Raw genomic sequence first — 21475 nt, forward strand, 5'->3', positions numbered from 1 at the left:
TCTGCAGGATGCGCAGAGCAGCGCCACACGGGTGGCTCTGGGATCACTTAGAGCGTGTGTGCGGTCTTGGGACGGTGCCTGGCGCACACACGCCCGCGCAGGACGCCCGCTGCTGACGCAGCAGCTGCTCCTCAGCCTGCCAGACGCCTGTTGGCACTGGAATGGCTGTGCACTGCTGCCCTTAGCCCTTCCCCCGGAGGTGACAGGAGCTCGAAGGCGCCTCCCCCACCAGCCTTTCCAGCCCGCGTTCTTCACGCACGCAGCACCTACACACAGATCCTCCCTCACGAGCCGTGCGAGTGTCCACAAGGCACCAAGAACGCACATCTGGGCGGAGGCACTCTCTTCAATACAGGGTGCTGGGAAAACTGGGCGAGGCCAGACCTCAGCCCTGGCCACTCGGGGTCATCACGCGCCGGTCATGCGCTTCCCCGCGAAGCCCCACACCCTCGAGCCCCTGGAAGAAAGCAGGAGATGCTCCAGACAGCAGTCGGCAAGGGGTTTGTGAATGAGGTCATAAGAGCACAGGGTGGGGCAGACTAGAGCATTTCTGCACAGCCAGGGAGTGGCGTGAAGCGCGCCTGGGGATGGGGCCTCCTGCAGACTGCTCATCGCAGGGCATCCGAGCCTGGCTTTCTGTATGAACTTTCTGAAAGTTCAGTTTTATGCATTTTAAAATAATTCTATTACACAAATAATGCATGTTCCATATAGAAATCTTGGGAAGCATCAGCAGATGGAAAAATTCTGCATAATTTCACTTAGGTACTAACATCTTAGTGTATTTCTCTTGTATTATTTTCTATTGTTTAAAAAAATGGATTGATTTTTTAAGATTGAATTTACTTAGTTATTGTAATTCTGCACCTTGAATTTCCAAGGCATAGCAGACATTTTCTGTCTTGCTGAAGACTTTTTATAAATGCCATTCTTGATGACCCCAGTTTCCCTAACCACCACTTCATGTTGACTTCCAGATTCTCTCTCTCTCCCTTTGTGGTGCCTGGGATTCTACGGGGCCTTGTGCATACTAGGCAAGTGCTGTACCCCTTAGCTTTACCCCCAGATCTTTTTAAATTTTATTTTGAGACAGGTCCTCACTAAGTTGCCCAGGTTGGCCTCAATCTTGTGATCCTCCTGCCTCGGCCTCCTGAGTAACTGGGATCATAGGCATGTGCCACCAGACCCAGAGAATGTATGCATCCTTTCTAATTATTTACTAAGTCTTTGTTCTGTTTTGATTTATGACTGTAAGGACTAGAGGGATTCACCAGGCCATGTCTCATGTGCATGTAACATGATTGATTATTCTCTGTCCCACTGCCTGCCCTCTCCTCCCCTCCTTCCTCCCCCTGATCCCCTCTGCTCTACTGGTCTCCTTTCCAGTAGTATTAGTTTTAAAGTTGGTGCATTATAACTATGGAAAGCAGTGGGTTTTATTGTGGTGCATTTGTGGACGTGGCATGAACTGGTAGGTTTCTCTCCCCAGTGCTTCCCCAGGCCCTCAGTCCCCTTCCTACATCCTCTGGTCTCCCTTGGATTATATGAGGTTCCTTTATTCCTTTTTCCCCTCCCTGGCGTCCACGTATGAGAGAAAGCATTCACCTCTTGCCTTTCTGAGTCTGGCTCATTTCACTCCGTGTGATTTTCTCTAGTTCATCCATTTACCAGCAAGCGACGGAATTCCAGTCTTTCTTATGGCTAAGTAAAACCCCATTGTGGCCACATACCACTTTTTCTTTATTCATTCATCTGTCGATGGGCACCAGGGCTGGTTCCACAACTTGGCCCTTGTGAATTGTGCTTCTGTGAACATTGGTGTGCATGTTTCACTGTAGTATGCTGATTTTCGTTCTTCTGGATGAAGTCCACAGAGTGAGGAAAAGGTGTACACATACGCTGTTGGTACAGCCACGTTGGAGATCAGCATGGAGGTTCCTCCAGAGACTAGGAATGGAACCACTGTATGACCCGGCTGTCTAATCTTTATTCTTAGGTGGTTTTCTCTTTTAGACATCATACTAAGACCTTTAGAGATGTCTAAAATTCTTCTAGGTAGTACATTAAATGGGTAATTATGGAGTGAGTTGATGGCTTAACATCATTGCTTTTCGTTTTGGGAGAATACTTTTATAAGCTTGAATGGAACACAGGGAAATACCAACTCTCATGGTACTCCTGAGTGATTGCTTGTCACTGTGAAGTGTGTGAGAACGGAGGCGCGGGGTGTGTCTGGGAGGTGACTCCTGTGGCTCTCTGCGTTGTTCTGCGTTGGAGAGGCTTGTTTTCCTGTTTTGTGGCAGGTCTTAGACGTGTCCTGGTCTGCCTTGTCACTGATGATGGCAGGTGACTCTTGCGTCCCTTGTAGGTGGACCGTTACGCCACCTGGGAGGAGATTCGTTGCTTTCCCCGTGAGGTGTCACTGTGGTGCACGTGCGGATTGGCCATTTTGGGACATCTGTGTTTTCCTTACATGTGGGCAGTCTGCATTGGCAGTGAGACAAGATGGAAAAAGCAAGAAGTCTGAGCTCAGAGCTCTGATTTTGGCAATGATTTAAGCACGTGTTACTTTGATAACATTTTGAAAGTCACAAGCCTCAAGTTGCCCCTCTGTAAAGTGGGCCCAGTGACACTGTGAGTGGTGGAAAGATTATTAGATTAGACGAGTCTGGGAGAGCCCAGCCTCGCCCACCCACAGGGTGACCTTGGAGAGGCCTTTTAAAATCTCAGCTCCCCCTTTTCTCATCCCTGCAGTGGGGCTAACGGAACTGCCCAGTTGGCCTGCAGTTGTGGCCCTGCTGTGTGTGCTTTGAATGCCACTCACCACCGAGGGCGCTGGCTGCCACTTTCCCACCGCCCGCCCAGGTCTCCACTTCTGCGCCTGCATGCCTGCGGCTTGTCAAGTTCCTTTGGAGGACCACCAAGGATGACTGGACTCCCAGAGGAGTCCTGACTGTCGCTCCGTGGTGTCCACACCATCGCCCCTTTCCAGGAAAGCTTGTCCTCTGCCGGAGTCCCATCACGGACTGCCAGGATTCTTTCCAAAAGCATCCACTGGCGCTCCCCTTTCTCTCTGCCTGTGTTTTTCCCAAGGTGCTTTCCTGGGGTCTGTGCTCCCCGTCACCGCTTTCCCTGGCATTTAGGTGGCTCCTGTGTGATGGTGGCCCCTTTGTGCTTTGGACGTGGCCCACCTAGACCAGGGTTGTGCTCAGCTCTCCCGACCTCTGCGCCTCTGCCTGGGCCTGGGCTCTCCTCCCTGCTCCCAGCCTATCCTGCTGGCGTCTTCTTGTCTCCTCTTCAGCTCCACCGCTGTCGGGGCTCATGAGTGCTTCTTGACCTGGATGTGGTGCCCGGATCATTCTGGCACCTCTGGGTCTCCAGGATCTTGCCACCCAGGCACACATGGTGTCTCGGCCAGTGGCTGTGTGAACGCCTTCTTAGCTCTGAGCCTGGGATGTGGATTCCCTGTCTCCCGGGCTTTCCTGGTGGCTCTGGGTTGGACTGTGGTCTGAGGCTTGAGCTTGCTCCAGCTGCAGTGCTCTGGGTGGCCACTGGGGGCTTGGGCTGGCTCCTGGGCCTTCCTTGTGAGTCCCTAGTGCTGATGTTTGACTGGTTCAGTGAGACTCAGGTGTGCAGGGTCCCCATTGGGCCGTGGGCACAGGGTCACAAATGGGGAGGTCTTCCCTCCTCTCTTCTCTGAAAGAGACTGCGGGGGGGCACCGTTCTCTCCTCAGTGTTGGGTGGGGCGCTCTGGCCAAGCCACCTGGCAGGGGGCTTCCCTGGTGGGGTTTGACAGACACAGGGCCGCAGTCGCTGCTTCTTGTGTTGCTTCCCCCAGGAGTGTGTCTGTCACATCCTTTAACAGGGTGCCGGCTATGGGCATTGGTGGCACTCCCTTGTCCCCTCCGCCCTTCGTCCCTGACATGCATGTTTGTGTTTCTCTCTTGACTTGTCTCAGTGTTATTAATTGTTTTCTAAGAATCAACTTTGGGTCTTGATTTTCTTCATTGATTTCTGTTTCATTGGTTGTTTCCTTGGGTACAATTTCATGTTTTTTCCTAGCTTTTACAATGGAGATGAGCAGTCGCTTTTGGCCCTTCCTGTTTTCCTAACAGAGACACTGGCACTTCCTCTAAGCTTCAGGTGCAGGTTACAGATCTCCATGTGTGTCTTCCACTGCCATTTGGAGGTGCTTCCGCAGTTCCACTCATTTTAATTTGGACGCATGTGTGTTGCTTAACTTCCAGGTGTCGCGAGTGCGGTGGATCAGCCGCTGTGTGATTTCTGTTTCAGTGTCGTTGTTGCTGGGGGACTTAGTCTGTGGGATCTCAGCCTCGTAGCTATTGAGATCCATTTCTGGCAGGACATGTGCTCTGTCTGTGTTGGTGGGTTTCCCATGAGTGCTTGAAGAGGATCTGAACTCTTCAGGAGACGGTGTAGTGTTCCATAAACGTCAGTCAGGAGGGGACGTTTGGTAGTGTGCTGAATCTTCTCTGTCTTTACTGATTTTTTTCTACTCATTCTTTTAATTATTTTAATGAAGGTGTTAAAACCTCTAACTTCAGAATAATTGTGAAACTTTCTGTTCCTTCATCTGTTTATTTTTAAAATAGAATTCATTGTGGGTATTGGAGGCTTGCTTGCGATGCTGTGGACACCTGTAGATGGTGGAGTGGTCGCTGTGGCGAAGTAGGTTTATGTACCTGTGTCACAGTGACTTCCTGTGGCAGGAACAGCTAAAGTGTGCTCGTTTCGAGCACCTCATGTGCCCCTCACGCCCGCTGAACTCCTTCCCGTTTGCCCTGTCAGCTGACATGCAGGTCGCCTGTGAGAACCGTGGCCAGCAGAGGGAACATGGAGGCAGGTGTCCTTATAAGGGGGTGAGCTCATCTCCTGGGGTGTGTGCCTGGAGGAGGGGAGACTGGACGGGATGTATTCTCATTTCTCTGGGACGCCACCCTATTTTGCATAACGCTTTACCAACATTCCCTTCTGTGAAATACCAGGGTTCCCTCTTCTCACACACCACCAACACAGGATATTCGAAGATCAGTCGTTTTTTTTTTTTTTGGCCCTGGGGATTGAACCTCAGGAGCACTTAACCTCTGAGCCCTAGCCCCACCTTTTTTGTATTTTGTTTAGAGACAGGGTCTTGCTGAGTTGCTTAGGGTCTCACTAAGTTACTGAGGCTGGCTTTGAACTCAGGATCCTCCTGCCTCAGCCTCCCAAGCTGCTGGGATTACAGGTGTGTGCCACCACACCCGATAATAGTGTTCTTATAAAAGAAATTCAGACATTAACCCTGTTTTCCATTTCTATAAGTGAAACTTACCAGAATTAATTCTGAAACTATAATTTCAGATTGCATCAAACCGCATCTGGACTTTTTCCTCTGCATACTTCACTCTTCTTTGTCCTTAGTTTTTCTTTGCTCTCAGATTTAGAACAAAGATGTACTTCTTTCTCTGTTTTCTCCTCTCTACCTGTCTGGGACACCCTAACTGACTTAATGCAAACATGGTTGTCTCAGATGATTACTTAGAAGGAACAAGAGTAAACTGCAGTCACGATGCGGTGGCTTTCATGGCAGCGCCAGCTCCTGAGATGCCGGATGACTTGCAGATTGTTTACAGGCAGAAGTCAGCGGACCACATTTTCTGCCTCCATGAAGAAGAGTTTAATGAGGTGACAACTATTTTTCATTAGAGATGGTCTTCGTTTGTGTGGATTCTTTCATCTCTGGCATGGAAATAAATAGCTCTCAAAGACATTAGATGCTCTAATTTGAATGAAAGCATCGTTAGGCATCCTGATCAAAATGAAATGAGGTTTATTGATTTTTGGTGAAATGAATTAAGGAGCCATTACCTCCCACTGACTGGGTCATATGCTTGAGAATGTCAAGCTTTATCACAGGTTTCACTCTGGTTTGGAGTGTTGACAGATATCAGCAGCCCCAGAGCCTGGCTCTTCCACTGGTGTGATGGTGGCACTGGGCCCCGTGGTCAGGCCTCGTTTGTTGGGATAGGAGGACCCAGTCAAATCCCTTCCTCTTTGTGCCCTTGAGAAGAGCATCTCACTTCCTCAGGCCTGTAAAACAATATGTGCAGGAGGCGGTTTGAAACATAAAGGTGCGAAGGATAGCAAAATAATTCCCTGCACGCCAGCTGCTCCGGTTCACTGTTCCTTGAACTTTGCATATGTTTACTTCACTTCTTGTTTTTTTCTTTGCTGGATTATTTTAAAGAATGTCATTTTACATCTTCATACTTTAGTATGCCTTGTTGAAAATTGAACATTTCTTATATAATCATGATGTTAATATTATGTTTCAAATTACTAATTATTTGGTAGTGTTCAATGTCATTCTGTAATCAAATTTCTAAGAATAATTTTTATTGTCTTTCAAGGGAATAATAATGCCTTTCCCTCTCCCCTGGCAGGAATTTTGTGAGAGGGTATTTTGAATCAGAAAATACTGAGATCCTGTTATATACCAGGATACCTTGCTGTAAGGATTTTAGTGCCTGGAAAACTTTGTATAGTATTTGGCACATAGAAGGTGCCCAGAGAATGTCAGTAATGAAAGGCACTCTTCCCTTTAAGGAGCTTTCAGTACAAAACCCTTCATGGTTAGTTGTCAAACTTTAAAAAAAATTAAAGTAAAAATCACTTCTTGGGCTGGGGCTGAAGCTCAGTGGTAGAGCCTTGCACGTGTGAGGCACTGGGTTTGATCCTCAGCACCACATAAAAATAACTGAAAAAATATTTAAAAAAATCACTTGTTATGTTAGCACTTTTTAAAATTTTTGAATTTTTTAGTTGTAGGTAGATGCAATACCTTTATTTTATTTTTATGTGGTGCTGAAGACTGAACCCAGGGCCTCACGCGTGCTAGATGAGCATGCTACCACTGAGCCACAACCCAGCCCTATGTCAGCACTTTAAGGCCTAGAAACACAGTGGGAATCCAGTAACTCAGCACCCTGGCTTCCAGGTTCTGGTCTCTGAACCCTTTCCCACCGGAGGGAATGAAGGCTTCTCGGAGAAGTGATTTGATCCTGGGTCTGTGGCTGGAATGAAGGAGAGGATCAGAGTGCATTGAGGCCTTATCCACAGGACCCAGGAGCCAACCTGAAGGGACTTCCACTGTTGAAAGAGGTACACTTTGAACATCAAAAAGAATGTAATGGGGAAGAGGTGCAAGATGGTGAAACAGAGGGCGCTGCACTCCTTGTCGTTCCATGACTCGGGATTCAAGCAGAGGAAATACTGTTTCTCTGCTGGGCAGTCATCACTGCCCATCGATCCCCTGCAGTCTACTCCCATTCGTCCACTGCGATCACCCACCCTCTGCCAGAACATCGCCCACCTTTTAAGTGCAGATCGCTAGCTGACTGCTGCCTGTCATCTGCCATTTGCTGGTTTGCCGGCCTCTTGCCTGCCCATTGCCTGTCTTTCACCTACCCATTGCCCACAGCCCAAAATCCACCCGCAGGTTATTCTCTGTTAGCTTGCAGACCACCTATAGACCGCCATCAGACCTCCTGCTGCCTGCTGTTGCCTGGAAGTTTATTGCCACACTACCCATGGGTTTGGTTACATGCCACCGTCTTGGGACACCAGCCAGGGCCTGCAGGTTTGCTGCTGCCGCCTCTGCCATTTTGGGGCATGACCACCTTGGTCTGGGGACACAGGCCAGGTCCTGGAGATATATTGGGGTACCTGCAGGTCTGGTTGCACCTAAACTCTTTGTGCTCGATGTGGTGGTGGCTGCATCTGGCTGCCCCTCTATAGGGTTGCTCCTTTGTGTGAGCATGTCCCTGGTGGCCTCTCTGCAAGTTGAAAGGGCATTAACGGGAATGTGGAAGCTGAAGCCCAGGTCCATCAGATTGCAAATGGGTTTGTGTGGGCCAGTCTGGGTCTGGCAAGCCTGTGGAAAGACAGAGATGAGGGGCAGTTCCATTGGGGGCGCACAGGTTGAAGAAACTGGAGAAGACAGGACTCTCTGCAGCTCAGTGAGCCCTGAAGTGTGCAGAGACAGAGGGGACCAGCTACATTGGGTGGGAAGACTGTACGAGAGAGTGAGGGCACCTTGCTATCAGCTCACCCACCCAACCAGTCTGGCACCCACTGGAATGGAGCTAACATCAAACTTCAGACAACCCCACCTATCAGTGAAGAAGGGAAGTGGAGAAAAAATTTTGAAAATCAATGGAAGCAATCATTCGATTTTCCATTGAAACTTTTTTTTTTTTACCTTATCTCTCACATTTTTACCGTCTTTTTTAAAAATATTTTTTTAGTTGTCAATGGACCTTTATTTTATTTGTTTTTATGTGGATCATAAAAGGATCGAACCCATTGCCTCACACATGCTAGGCAAGCACTCTGCCGCTGAGCCACAACCCCAGCCCCCTTTACTGTCTTTGAATTCAAATTTTTTTCATGCATCAATTTATTGAGGAATGGGATGTCTGAATAGTATATTACAGTTTGTTGTGTATTCTTATATTTTTACTTAAAAAAAAATCTGTATGTTTTTTCTCTTACCTATCTGTCTCCCTGGTTTCCCTTTCTCACTTCTCTTATATTAACAGTCAACCTCTATTAATTCCTCCCTCACTCTTACTATAAAATTTTACCTCTATCTTTTCTCCCTCATAAACATCACATCTTACACTACTTCTGTTTCCTCACTGTCCATCATTTGAAATGGTAAATCCTTTTAGCAAACTTACTGCTTATATTGCAGACAATAATTGATCACTTCATTTCTGTTTATTGCAACAAAACTGTATAAACTCCTGAGTAGAAGTCACTTAGTTTAAGGTGGTATATTGTTTGCATTGGGTGCTGTTAATATTGGTCTCCCCCTTAAAGGTGAGGTACTGGAAGCCTTCAGGGACATTATAAGACTACAGGGTAGAATCCGTATTGCCTCAGATCAGTACTGATAGATAAGAAGACACACAAACAACATGAAAAAACAAGAGAACAAGGTGCCTCAAATAGACCAAGTTGTTCCAACAATATAATGCATAGACAACAGAGTGGAAGAAATGTCAGAGCAGGAGTTTAGAAAATACATAGATTGATGCTTGAAATCAAAGATGGTATCAGAGAGAAAATACAGAAACTGAAAGATCACTTCAATAAAGAGGCAGAGACTATAAAAAGGAATCAAGCAGAAATCCTTGAAATAAGGAAACAACCAAATTAAAAATTCAACGGACAGCATCACCAACAGACTAGACCACTAGGAAGACAGAATCTCAGACAATGAAGACAAAATACATACTCTTGAAAATAAAGTTGACTGCACAGAGAAGATGGTAAGAAACCATGAACAGAACTTCCAAGAAATATGAGATAACATGAAAAGACCAAATTTAAGATTTATTGGAATAGACAAAGACATGGAGATACCAACCAAAGGAATGCACAATCTTTTCAATGACATAAAGTCAGAAAACTTCCCAAATCTAAAGAGTGAAATGGAAAATCAACTACAAGAGGCTTACAGGACCCCAAATGTACAAAATTACAGCACACCCACAGCAAGACACATTATAATGAAAATGACTAACATACAGAATAAGGATAGAATTTTAAAGGCCGTGAGAGAAAAAAATCAAATTACATATAGGGGGAAACCAATTTGGATTTCAGTTGATTTCTCAACCCAGACCCTTAAAACCAGGAGGCCCTTGAATAACATATATTAAGCCCTGAAAGAAAATGGATGCCAACTGAGAATTTATATCCAGCAAAACTAAGCTTTAGATTTGAAGATGAAATAAAAACCTTCCATGATAAACAAAAGTTAAAAGAATTCACAACTAGAAAGCCTGCACTACAGAACTTTCTCAGCAAAATATTTCATGAAGGGGAAATGGAAAAAAAACAAAACAAAACAGTGAAAACCAGCAAAGGGAGGAACTATACTAAAGGAAAGGTCCATCAAAGGAGAAACCAAGTCAAGTTAAAAACCAGAAATAAACCAAAATGACCAAGAATACAAATCACATCTCAATAATAACCCTGAAGGTTAATGACCTAAACTCATCAATCAAAAGACAGGGAGTGGAAGATTGAATTAAAAAAAAAACAAAACAAAAAAAACCCCAAAAACAAAAAAAAAACCCTCAACAATATGGTTTCTTCAAGAGACTCACCTCCTAGGAAAAGATATTCACAGACTGAAGGTGAGAGGTTGGGAAAAAAACATATCACTCACAGGGACTGCACATACAAGCAGGGGTTTCCATCCTTATATCAGACAAAGTGAACTTCAAACCAAAGTTAGAAGGGACAAAGAAGGACATTTTATACTGCTTAAGGGAATCATACACCAACAAGATATAACAATTGTAAATATATATGCTCCCCAAAATGGAGCATCTACATATATAAACCCTTCTCAATTTAAAGAATCAAATAGACCACAACACAATAATACTGGGTAACTTTAGCACACTTCTCTCATCACTGGATAGATCTTCCAAACAAAAACTAAACAAACTATAGAATTAAATGATACAATCAATGATTTAGACTTAATGGATACAATCAATGATTTAGACTTAATGGACATAGAGTATTTAATCCATCAACAAGCGAATATGCTTTCTTCTCAGCCGCACATGGATCCTTTTCTAAAATAGACCATATGTTATTCCACAAAGCAACTCTCAGCAAATACAAAAAAATGAAATACTACCCTGCTTTCTATAAGATGAATGAAACTAGAAATCAACAATAAAAAAAAAAAATAAAAGCTGCTCCAACGATTGGAGACTAAAAAGCATGCTATTCAGTGATGAATGGATAAAAGAAGAAATTAGAAAATAAAAAATACTTAGAGGTAAATGAGAACACCAATAACAACATATCAAAATCTCTGGGAGGCTATGAAGGCAGTGCTAAGAGGAGAGTTCATTGCATTGAGCTAATACATTAAAAGAATAAAAAGGCAACAAATATATTTATCTCAAAACCCTAGAAAAAGAACAAATCAGCGCCAAAAGCAGCAGAAGACAGGAAATAATTAAAATCAGAGCTGATATCAATGAAATTGAAATAAAAGAAACAATTGAAAAAATTGACAAAGCAACAAGTTGGTTCTTTTAAAAAATAAATAAAATCTATAAACCCTTAGCCAGAGTAACAAAGAGAAAGAGAAAACTCAAATGACTAAAATTCATGATGAAAAAGGGAATATCAAAATGGATGCCTCTGAAATACAGAAGATAATTAGAAACTATTTTGAAAATTTATACTCCAATAAAATAGAAAATCTCTAAGACATTGACAAATTTCTAGAGACATATGATCTACCCAAAGTGAAGCAGGAGGATACACACAGTATAAATAGGTCAGTTTCAAGCAATGAAATAGAAGACACAATCAAAAGCCTACCAATGAAGAAAAGCCCAGGACCAGACAGATTCTCAGCCAAGTTCTACCAGACTTTCAAAGAAGAATTATCACCAATACTCCTCAAATTATTCCATGAAATAGAAAAGGAGGGAACCCTTCCAAAGTCATTCTATGAGGCTAGTATAACCCTGATACCAAGACTCAGACAAAGACACATCAAGGAAAGAAAACTTCAGAACAATATCCCTCATGAACATAGATGCAAAAATTCTCAATAAAATTCTGGCAAATTGCATACAAAAACATATTAAAAAGATAGTGCACCATGATCAAGTGGTGTTCATCCCTGGGATGCAAGGTCTGTTCAGCACATGAAAATCAACAAACGTAATTCATCACATCAGTAGACTTAAAGACAAAAATCATATGATTATCTCAGTAGACACAGAAAAAGCATTTGACAAAATACAGCACCTCTTCATGTTCAAGACATTAGAAAAACTAGGAATATAGTAAGAACATACCTCAACATTGTAAAAGCTATCTATGCTAAGCCCAAAGCCAACATCATTCTAAATGGAGAAAAACTGAAAGCATTCCCTCTAAAAACTGAAATAAGACAGGGACTCTCACCACTTATTCTTAACATATTCCTTAAAACTCTAGCCAGAGAAATCAGACAGTTGAAAGAAATTAAAGGGATATAAATAGGAAAAGAAGAACTTAAGCTATCACTATTTGCAGATGACATTATTCTATATTTAGAAAATCCAAAAAATTCCACCAGAAAACTTCTAGAACTGATAAATGAATTCAGCAAAGTAGCAGGATATAAAATCAATACTCATCAATCAAATGTAGTCCTATATATAAACGATGAATCCACTGCAAGAGAAATTAGGAAAGCTACCCCATTTACGATAGCCTCAAAAAAACAAAAACAAAAACTCAGGAATCAATGTAACAAAAAGAAGTGAAAGATCTCTACAATGAAAACTACAGAACACTAAAGAAAGAAATTTAAGAAGACCTTAGAAGATGGAAAGATCTCCCTTGTTCTTGGATAGGCAGAATTAATATTGTCAAAATGGCCATACTACCAAGAGAGTTATACTGATTCAAAGCAATTCCTGTTAAAATCCCAATGATATTCTTCATGGAACTAGAAAAAGCAATCATGAAATTTAAGAGGCCCAGAATAGCCAAGGCAATACTTAGCAAGAAGGGCGAAGCAGGAGGCATCACACTACCAGAACTTAAACTATACTACAGAGCAGTAGTAACAAAACAGCATGGTATTGGCACCAAAATAGACATATAGACCAATGGTACAAAATAGAAGACACAGAGACAAACCCACATAAATACAGTTATCTCACACTAGACAAAGGCACCAAAAACATTCACTGGAGAAAAGATAACCTCTTCAACAAATGGTGCTGGGAAAACTGGAAATCCATATGCAACAAAATGAAATTAAACCTCTATCTCTCACCCTGCACAAATCAGCTCAGAGTGGATCAAAGACTTAGACACTAGAACAGAGAACCCTGCACCTAATAGAAGAAAAAGTAGACCCAAGTCTCCATCACGTTGGCTTAGGACCTGACTTCTTAATAAGACTCCTAAGGTACAAGAAGTAAAATTAAGAATCAATAATGGGATGTATTCAAACTAAAAAGCTTCTTCTCAGCAAAGGAAACAATCAGTAACGTGAAGAGAGATTTACAGATTGGGAAAAAATCTTTACCACACACACCTCAGATACAGCACTAATCTCCAGGATCTGTAAAGGACTCAAAAAACTCAACACCGAAAAACCAAATAACCCAATCCATAACTGGGCTAAGGAACTGAACAGATGTCACAGAAGAAGAAATATAGTTGATCAACAAACATGAAAAAATGTTCATCATCTCTTGCAATTAGAGAAATGCAAATCAAAACTAAGATTTCATCTCACTCCAGTCAGATTGACAGTTATCAAGAATGCAAGCAATAGTAAGTGTTGGTGAGGATGTGGGGAAAAGGTACACTCTCAAACATTGCTGGTGGGACTGCAGATTGATGCAACCACTCTGGAAAACAGTGTGGAAATTCCTCAGAAAACTTGGAATGGACCCACCATGTGACCCAGCTATTCCACTCCTTGGTTTATACCCAAAGGACTTAAAATCAGCATACTATAATGAGGCAGCCACATCAATGTTTATAGCAGCTCAATTCACAATAGCTGAACTATGGAACCAATCTAGGTGCCCTTCAACAGATGAATGGATAAAGAAAATGTGATGTATATACACAATGGAATATTACCCAGCCTTAAAGAAGAATGAAATTATGGCATTTGCAGGTAAATGGATGGAACTGGAGAATATCATGCTATGTGAAATAAGCCAAGCCCAAAAAACCATAAGCTTAATATTTTCTCTGATAAGTGGATGCTGATTTATAGTGGGAGGTAGGTAGTGAAGAATGAAGGAACTTTGGATAATGCAGGGGGAAGTGAGGGGAAGGGTGGGGCGGTGGGGATGGGAAAAACATTTAAAAATGTTATTTATAAAAAAAATAGATCAATGGTGGTGTTGATAGTAAGAGAAATTTTTTAAAAAGGTACTTACAAAACAAAGCAAAAAAAGAATAACGGGCTGGGTCATGGTTCATGGCGGAGTGTTTGCTTGCATGTGTGGGGCACTGGCTTCAATCCTCAGCACCACATAAATAAATAAAATAAAAAGTATTGTGTCCATCTAGAACTACAAATTACAAGAAAAGAATGTAACACAAGTAATAAATGTGAAAATGAATTGAACAGACACTTCTCAAAAGAAGAAATACAGATGGCCAACAAACAGATGAAAAAATGTTCAACATCATTAGCAGTTAGGGAAATGCCAATCAAAACTACCCTGAGATTTTATCTCATACCAGTCAGAATGGCAGTCATCAAAAACCAACCATAATAAATGCCCAAGAGGATGTGGCGGAAGAGGAACACCCTGCACGGTTGGTGGGACTGCGAATTAGTCAACCACTATGGGAATCAGTGTGGAGGTTCCTCAGAAAGTAGGCCCGGAGCTACTGTACGACCCAGCTGCTTACCCCTTGGTTTCCCTTGAAGAATTCAAGTTGTCCTACCACAGTGATAGGTGCGTGCCCACGGTTATAGCAGCACAGTTCGCAGCAGCCACATTGTGGAACCAGCCCTCACGTCCTTCAGTGAACGGATGAGGAATGTGTGGTACGTATGCACAAAGGAACTTTATCCAGCCATGAAGAAACATGAATTGTGTCACGTGGAGAAACCTGGATGGAAGTTGAGACAGTCATGTTAAGTGAAATAAGTCAAACTCAGAAGGTCAAAGGCCTTGTTTTCCCTTACAAGTGGAGACTGGAGAGGCAAAAGGAAAAGAGGGGTGGAAAGGTGGGGATCTCAGGAAAATCCGAGGGAGATCAGTGGAGGGGCGGTTTAGGGGTCTGAGGCAGGGAGGGCGGGGACGCTGGGGCAGGAGAGTGACCAGAGTACCTTGTTACATTGTGTTCGTGTACAGACATGGCGACAAACCCCATCAGTATGTACAACCCTAACACACCAGAGAGAAACGTGGCCACAGCCAGCTGTGCGGGGATCGTCTGCTGGTGGGGGGACTGAGTAAGGCACCCCACTGGCCGTCCCTGGCTGCACAGGCATTGTTCTCCACCCGGACCACAGCAGGGACGCCACCGCTTGTAGCCTCCTGTGGGTGTCGTGTGTGTTAGGATAAACAAACGGTTGATGCGGGAAGCATTCTTCCTTCAGGACAAACCCAGAGTTACGAGTGCAGAGAAACGAGCTGCATAGAGGGCCACCTCGAGTCATCCGTGGGGCAGCTGATCTGGGCAGTGGTGTCTGGCTGCAACTGGAGTCCAGCAGGAACCAGGCCAGAGGAGCGTGACGGCAGGTGGGCGCTGCTGTGGTCACACCAGCACCCCACTCCAGATGCCTCACAGACATCGCCACGGAGACCCCTGGTCGTGTGGAAAGAGGAAGCTGAGAAGCACCTGTTCCCGGGCCCCGCGCAGCCTGGAAAGGCAGTCCTGGCCTCTGGATGCTTTTCCAGCACTGGGGATTGGGCGGGCCTCTGACAGTAAGGGCAGTGACAGCCAGGAAAGCGGAGACGTCATTGAAAGTTGTCCCCGATCTCCTTGGCTCCCGAGGCAGGTGACTGTCCCTCCTCTACCCGGCAGGTTAGCGTCTGTTGATGGTGGGCATCCTGGTCATGCTGCCGCAGCAGAGCACCACAGACTGAGCATTGCACACAGCGAAGTTCCCACAGTCCTGGAGGCTGCCAGTCCAAGGTCAAGGCGCTGGCATCTGGTGGTGCCTCCAACGCTCCGTCCTCACCTGGCAGGAGGCAGAAGGGTCAAACTTCCCTAGCAGACCCTTTCAAATGGCACAGGTCTGTTCCTGCGGGCAAAGCCCGCGTGACTTAAATGCTCCCCCGAGGCCCCACCCCTGACACTGTCCCATGGGGCATGCAGCTCCTAATATGTGAATTTGGGGATGCACTCTGAGCACACAGTGGGTAAAGCAAAAATGTGCTTGGCAGGGTGTCCCCAGGCAGTTGGAGAGGTGCGCCCGGCTGTGACCAAGGAGAAGGAGTGACTGTGGGCCCCCACGGGATCCTCTCTAGGAGGCAGGCAGAGGTAGCCGCAGCACAAGGGGTCCCTGCTGGCGGACCTGCAGGCCATGCCTCAGCCAGCCGCTCGCCGTGGGCTCTGCTCTCCAGCAAGGTCTTTGCAGCTCACTCAGCCCCTGTGTGGGGCTGACTTCTTGGGAAGCATTAGTCTTCGTCCGTGGATTATTTCCTTCTTCGTTGTAGTGCGTTTACTGAGAGTGTACTTGGAGCTGGCCTAATTTAGCCTAATAAGACACCTGAACCACAAGTGCTCTGCCCATCACTAGGCAAATTAGGTAATTTGCATAGCATCAGCTGGAGCCCTTGGGGAGATTTATCGTCTATAAATTGAAAATGATTTGATTATTTAAAGATTTTTTTCATGTTGCGGATGAGCATTGCTGTGTTGTATTCAGAAGTAGTTCTGTCTACTTTCCTGCCTCCTGCTTCCTGGAGAAAGCCGCCTGGACAGAAAATCTCTGTGGCTGAAAGCCAGTCTCTGTGATTAGGGTCAGGGTTAGGGATCCAGGGAGTTCCCGCCTTAGCCCTCGCTGTGGTTCCCAGCCCGAAGAGAGCTTGGGCTCTCTGTGCAGCCCTTGGCCTTCTCTCTGCCTGCTGTCCAGCCTGTCCCTTGCAGCCTGTGATAGTGCCACAGTGGTCATCATTTCGGTTCATCCAGCACCCTTGTCTGCAGGCCGCTGTTCCTTGATGCAGTGTCCGGTTGGCCCTGGGTGCTTCCTTCTAAGGGCTGAGACGCAGAAGGGCTAGTGCCTCCCCTCCAGCGGGCGGGGCAGGGAAGGCCACCTCCACCCATCCTGGGCCCACGTCACTGCTCTGATTGTACCCTCTGCTGATGTTCTGTCTAGCTCCTGCCTTCCTTCCACAGCGGCAGCAGGCATGAACCAGGCACACACCCATCTCCCCGCCGTCTTTGCTTTTCTTGGTTTTGGTTCTTTTTGTTGTACCAGTAGTGCTCTACCCCGAGTCACATCTCTAACCCTTTTCATTTTATTGTTGAGACAGGGTCTCTCTAAGTTGCCCAGGCTGGCCTCCAACTTGTGATCCTCCTGCCTTCCGGGTCACTGGGGTTACGGGCGTGTGCCATTGCACTTGGCCTTTTCTTAATTCTTAAGATGCTGCAGTAAGAAGACTACAGACTTGGGGCTGAGTTCATGGTCTTGGACAAGCTGCACTCTTTGCTTGGTCTCAGGTTTTTCCTCTGTGATGTGGGAATAGTACTGCCTGCTGCTGTCCCAAGTCATCTCCTGAGCATGTGGGGGCTCTCGACCTCACAGTGCTGGAGATGTTGCAGGGTCTGAGCTGTGTCCAGAGCCTGCCTGGACAGTGAGCACGTGTTGTTGTCACTGGCTGTATCTGCTCTTCTTCCTTCTAGTGGAAGGGATGGGGTTGGGGAAGAGAGCAGTCTTACCTCACGAAGCTCTATGTTTACATAAAAGTGTCAATCTGTGATTATTTGCTCAAGTTACCTGTCATCTAAATAGACTGGGTACTCTTTGGGGACAGGTCCTGGCATTGTGCTTGGTCCTAGCAGTTGCTGAGATGTACTGATTCTGCGGGCCTGCCTGGCTTTCCTGGAGTTGGGTAAGGACTTGTTCTCCTGGATGGCAGCTTGAGGCCTGCAGGGAGCAGCCGCTCAAGATTATTCATGTAAGTCAGATAAAGGGTCTGCTTAGTTCTCATCTCTGGTAGTCACTGACCCTTATTTCTGCTGTAAGATTGGACTCACTGGACTGGTGTTGATTGCAACAAATAAAAGAAACAAAAACCCCCAGTTTTGCTTTTGTCTAATGAACTTTTATTTTGTTTATATTTTATCTTCAGAGAAAAAAGATGTGACTCAAAGCCTGGAGAGCTACACATCCAAGTGCCCTGGGACCATGGAGCCCATCACTCTCCCCGATGGCCTCATGCTGCCTCCGGTGCCCTTCACCAAGCTGCCCATTGTCAGGTGAGCCGGCCCTGTGCCCAGACAGCAGGGTGCACCTCGTGCCCACTCCTGCCCTGGTCTGGTCGTGTGTGGAGATCAAGGGGAGCTCCGTGTTTGCCGGCTGCGAATCTGGCTTGTCAGCCTGTGAACCGTGCCAGCAGTCTTTGGAAGAGTGGGTGTCGTACGTGAGAAAATCCAGTGGCATCATGTGACTACTGTGGTCCCACGCCTGTCAGATGGCTGAACTGCCTGCAAATGGGTCTCCTGTGTCCCTGGCTGCACTGCGACCACTGAACTGTGATGGAAACTGGCCTGTCCTGTCCCTCTCCTGCTTCCAGGCATCTCTTTTCTTGGCCTGTGTCCTGCTGATGGCAGTGGGTAGCTCTGGTGCCTTTGCCAACTTCAGGTTCCATCTGCCAGGTTTCTGGGCCCTGTCCTGCTGCTGTGGTATAAAGTTCAGCACTGCTCACCCTCAGTAAGTGGCTGCCACAGTGAGCTGTCCTTGGGTCCCCATCCTGGGGTCTCCTTCCTGTGGCCCCCTTTCTGTGCCACTGTCTCTCAGAGGGTAGTGAGATTCTAGAAACGGCAGAATGGAGTGCTGTAGCACAGGGTTCCACAGCAGAAGGCACCAGCCCCCTTGGAAGTGCTGCTTGCTGCTCTTCCCTGGGTCCCGTGGCCTTGCGCTGCAGTGGGGAGACCTGGGCCAACTCACAGGCCTGCTGCCTGGGTGACAAGAGCCCCTGATCTTTCTGGGCTTCAGTTTCCTTATCCCCGCTCCTCTCCATCAAGAACTGAAACCCGGGAAGCCTGGGCCGTGCCACACTGCGCTCGGGTGCCGGCTGGGTGTCAGAGAGCCGTGCGTGCGTGCAGACCCGGGCAGGAAGCCCCATTCTGTGACGTGCTGCTTCCTCCTCCCTGATGTGGACAGGAAAGGAAAGGGTCCCTTCTGGGCTTTCCTATGAGCAAGACTTAGAGTGGAATATGTTTGATTTGGGATTAAGGTCATGATTCATTTTTTAAAAATAAACTGGAAAAACCTTTCTTAATAATTTTTTATCTGCATCATGACTTAGATATTTTTTTCAATTCAGAAAGCATTGCATAATTGGACATTCCGAACTTCCTAGAACTTTCTGGGCTTCTGATGCTAGATCTGGATGTCTGAGCACTCAGGCCTCTTGTCAGTGAAACTGGGGAAGATTGGTACTGGTAGGGCTTTGGAACCAAGGAAGACTAGAGCTTCCTCCCCTGCAGAGGCCCAGAGACCGCTGGTTGCTGAGGCAGCCGCACAGCTGGGTCTGTTCTCCAGCAGCCTCCTCTCCCTTGTTTTAAGATGGGTGTAAGGTCTCTTGCAGGGCTGCTTGGCTTCGTTTCAGCTGAGTGATGGGCACGCAGTGTGGAGCATGGTACGTGGCACACATGAGCGCCCAGTCAACCTTTGTTTCTCTATATATTTTTAGTTGTTGATGGACCTTTATTTTATTTATTTATATGCACTGCTGAGAATTGAACCCAGAGCCTCACAACTGGTAGGCAAGTGCTCTACCACTGAGCCACAACCCCAGCCCCCATCTGGGGACTCTTTTATACCCACATTTCAAACACTGCTGTGCCTAAAAATACTGTCATGTTAATATTTTCATCCCTGAGCTGTTTACAAACATGAGATAGAGCAAACTGGGCAGAGAGTAATAGTTACATTTAGGCAGATACCACTGGGTAAGTCTGCTGTAGGCCCCTCCTTGGCTTCCAAGGTCTTCCCAGCCCTTCGGAGAGCTTTCCTGCCAGCAGCTGGGTCTGCTGGTGTCCTTGTGCTCTTCTGCCACCTGATGTGGTCACAGACTGTTTTCTCCAAGCTGATCTTATGCACTGCCCGCTGTCTGTGTAGCCTGTCCTTTATGGTTTCAGAGACCGTTAGCTGGACAAGTCAGCCTGGATTGTCCCGGTGATGGGTTAAGAGAGCATCGTTTATGCCAGGACCCGTGAAAGTCTGGGAAGAACCAGTGCTTGAGCCGTGGTGCCAGAGTCCTGGGGACAGACCTTTCCGCCCAGGGGAGCGCTGCTGCCCCATCTGTGGCGGGAGCTTTTAGGGAAGATAGGAAAGCCACACGTGTGGCTGCAGCCTGTGCACCGCCCTTCCCTGCTTTCAGTGCCTGGCCGGGCCTCGGGGCCACCCTGTCTGGCCTTGATTGTGAGCCCCTTGTTTGCTTGGTCCGGCTGTCCCCTGCCCCTTGTAGAGACCCATGGGTAGCTCAGATGTGTGATGGGCTCAGGCCTCATCTGCCCGAAGCACGGCCTCTTCTCTGTCTGCCTGGGGGTGCTTTCTGTCGTATGAGATTAGCTCAAGGGTTACGTCCTCTTTGAGGCTTTTTTGAAGGTGCCCAGGTAGCAATGACTACCTTCTGTGTAAGTTAGGTGTCACTTCAGCTGTGAAGAGCATTAAACAGCCTGGCTACGAGTCCAGGAGGAGGTTATTTTTCTTATTTATGAAGAATCTGAGAACGGTGCCTCTCTATGATTCTGCCTTTACCGCACGATTACAGGTGACTGCAGCTGCTCTAGGTAACACACGTGCACCCAAGCAGGAGGAAGGAGGGGAGGTTCAGGGAGGGCTCTCCTTTGATAACAGGACAGAGTGTTCCTGACAGATTCACTGTGGGTTTCTGCCCCAGTCTCCCCACCTAGAAGTGTGCCTTGTGGCCTCTGGTCATGAGGGAAGGTGAGGCTGCCTGCACACAGCTCTTCTGGACTGCAGCACAGGCAGCCAAGGAAGAGGGTCAGGACTGGCGTTTGCCTAGCCCGCCCACAGTATCTGCTGCAGCGTCTGCTGTGTCCTTCTGGCCAGCAGCCGTGGAACGTGAGCACACGTCTCTGTGGGCACCCGTCTTTCTTTAAGAGCACTCGGAAGAGCTCTTTGTTTGGCCTGGCTCTGGCCTCTGAGCGTGCTCAGTGAGCAGAGGGACGTATCCATTCGAGTTCTTTTGTAGCAATGGTTAGAAAACCTGCCTAGACTATGTAGGCAGAGAGGATTTAGGGCATGTATACCCAAAAGCCCAGGGGAACAGAGGCAGGCTGGGGCGGGCACTCACGCAGCCTGGGGAACCTGGTTTCCCTCCCGTGGCTGTGCTGTGCTGTGGGGGACATTAGTTTTCAGCCCCAGGAGGCATCAGAGTGGCAGCAGCAGCTCCAGATGTCACGTCCTCTTCCCACAGGGTCCAGGAAAAGAGAGAGGTAGCCTTTGGAGACACCTGTGAAGGAGGCTGTGTCCCTGGCCCCTCACTGCCTCTCATGGGGTCGTGGACTCAGGTCTAAGTCTAACAGCAAGCTGCCGGGGTGGGGGTGGTGGGCCCGTGTGGTTTTCTAAAGCGAAGCCCAGGAACTGGGGCCCAGGAGGAGGGGAGCAGAGCAGCAAGGACTGAGTGTGACATGCCCAAGTCCCCTCCCTACTGTGCCGCCCTGAACAGGAAGCCCAGGCTTTGGCCTCCGC

General features: G+C 46.8%; 1 protein-coding gene across 5 annotated transcripts in view; it reads left to right on the plus strand.

Moving 5' to 3' along the window:
- The window catches only part of Trappc9 (trafficking protein particle complex subunit 9), a 533127-nt gene that overhangs the window by 86853 nt on the left and 424799 nt on the right, over positions 1–21475 (plus strand). For all 5 annotated transcript variants that reach the window (XM_047546065.1, XM_047546089.1, XM_047546081.1 and 2 more), the window contains one exon: positions 17883–18009. In XM_047546065.1, the coding sequence (XP_047402021.1) occupies positions 17883–18009 (127 nt within the window). The remainder of the gene's footprint in view (positions 1–17882; positions 18010–21475) is intronic.

This window comes from Sciurus carolinensis, chromosome 1 (genome assembly GCF_902686445.1).
Source record: "Sciurus carolinensis chromosome 1, mSciCar1.2, whole genome shotgun sequence".
Classification (NCBI taxonomy): domain Eukaryota; kingdom Metazoa; phylum Chordata; class Mammalia; order Rodentia; family Sciuridae; genus Sciurus; species Sciurus carolinensis.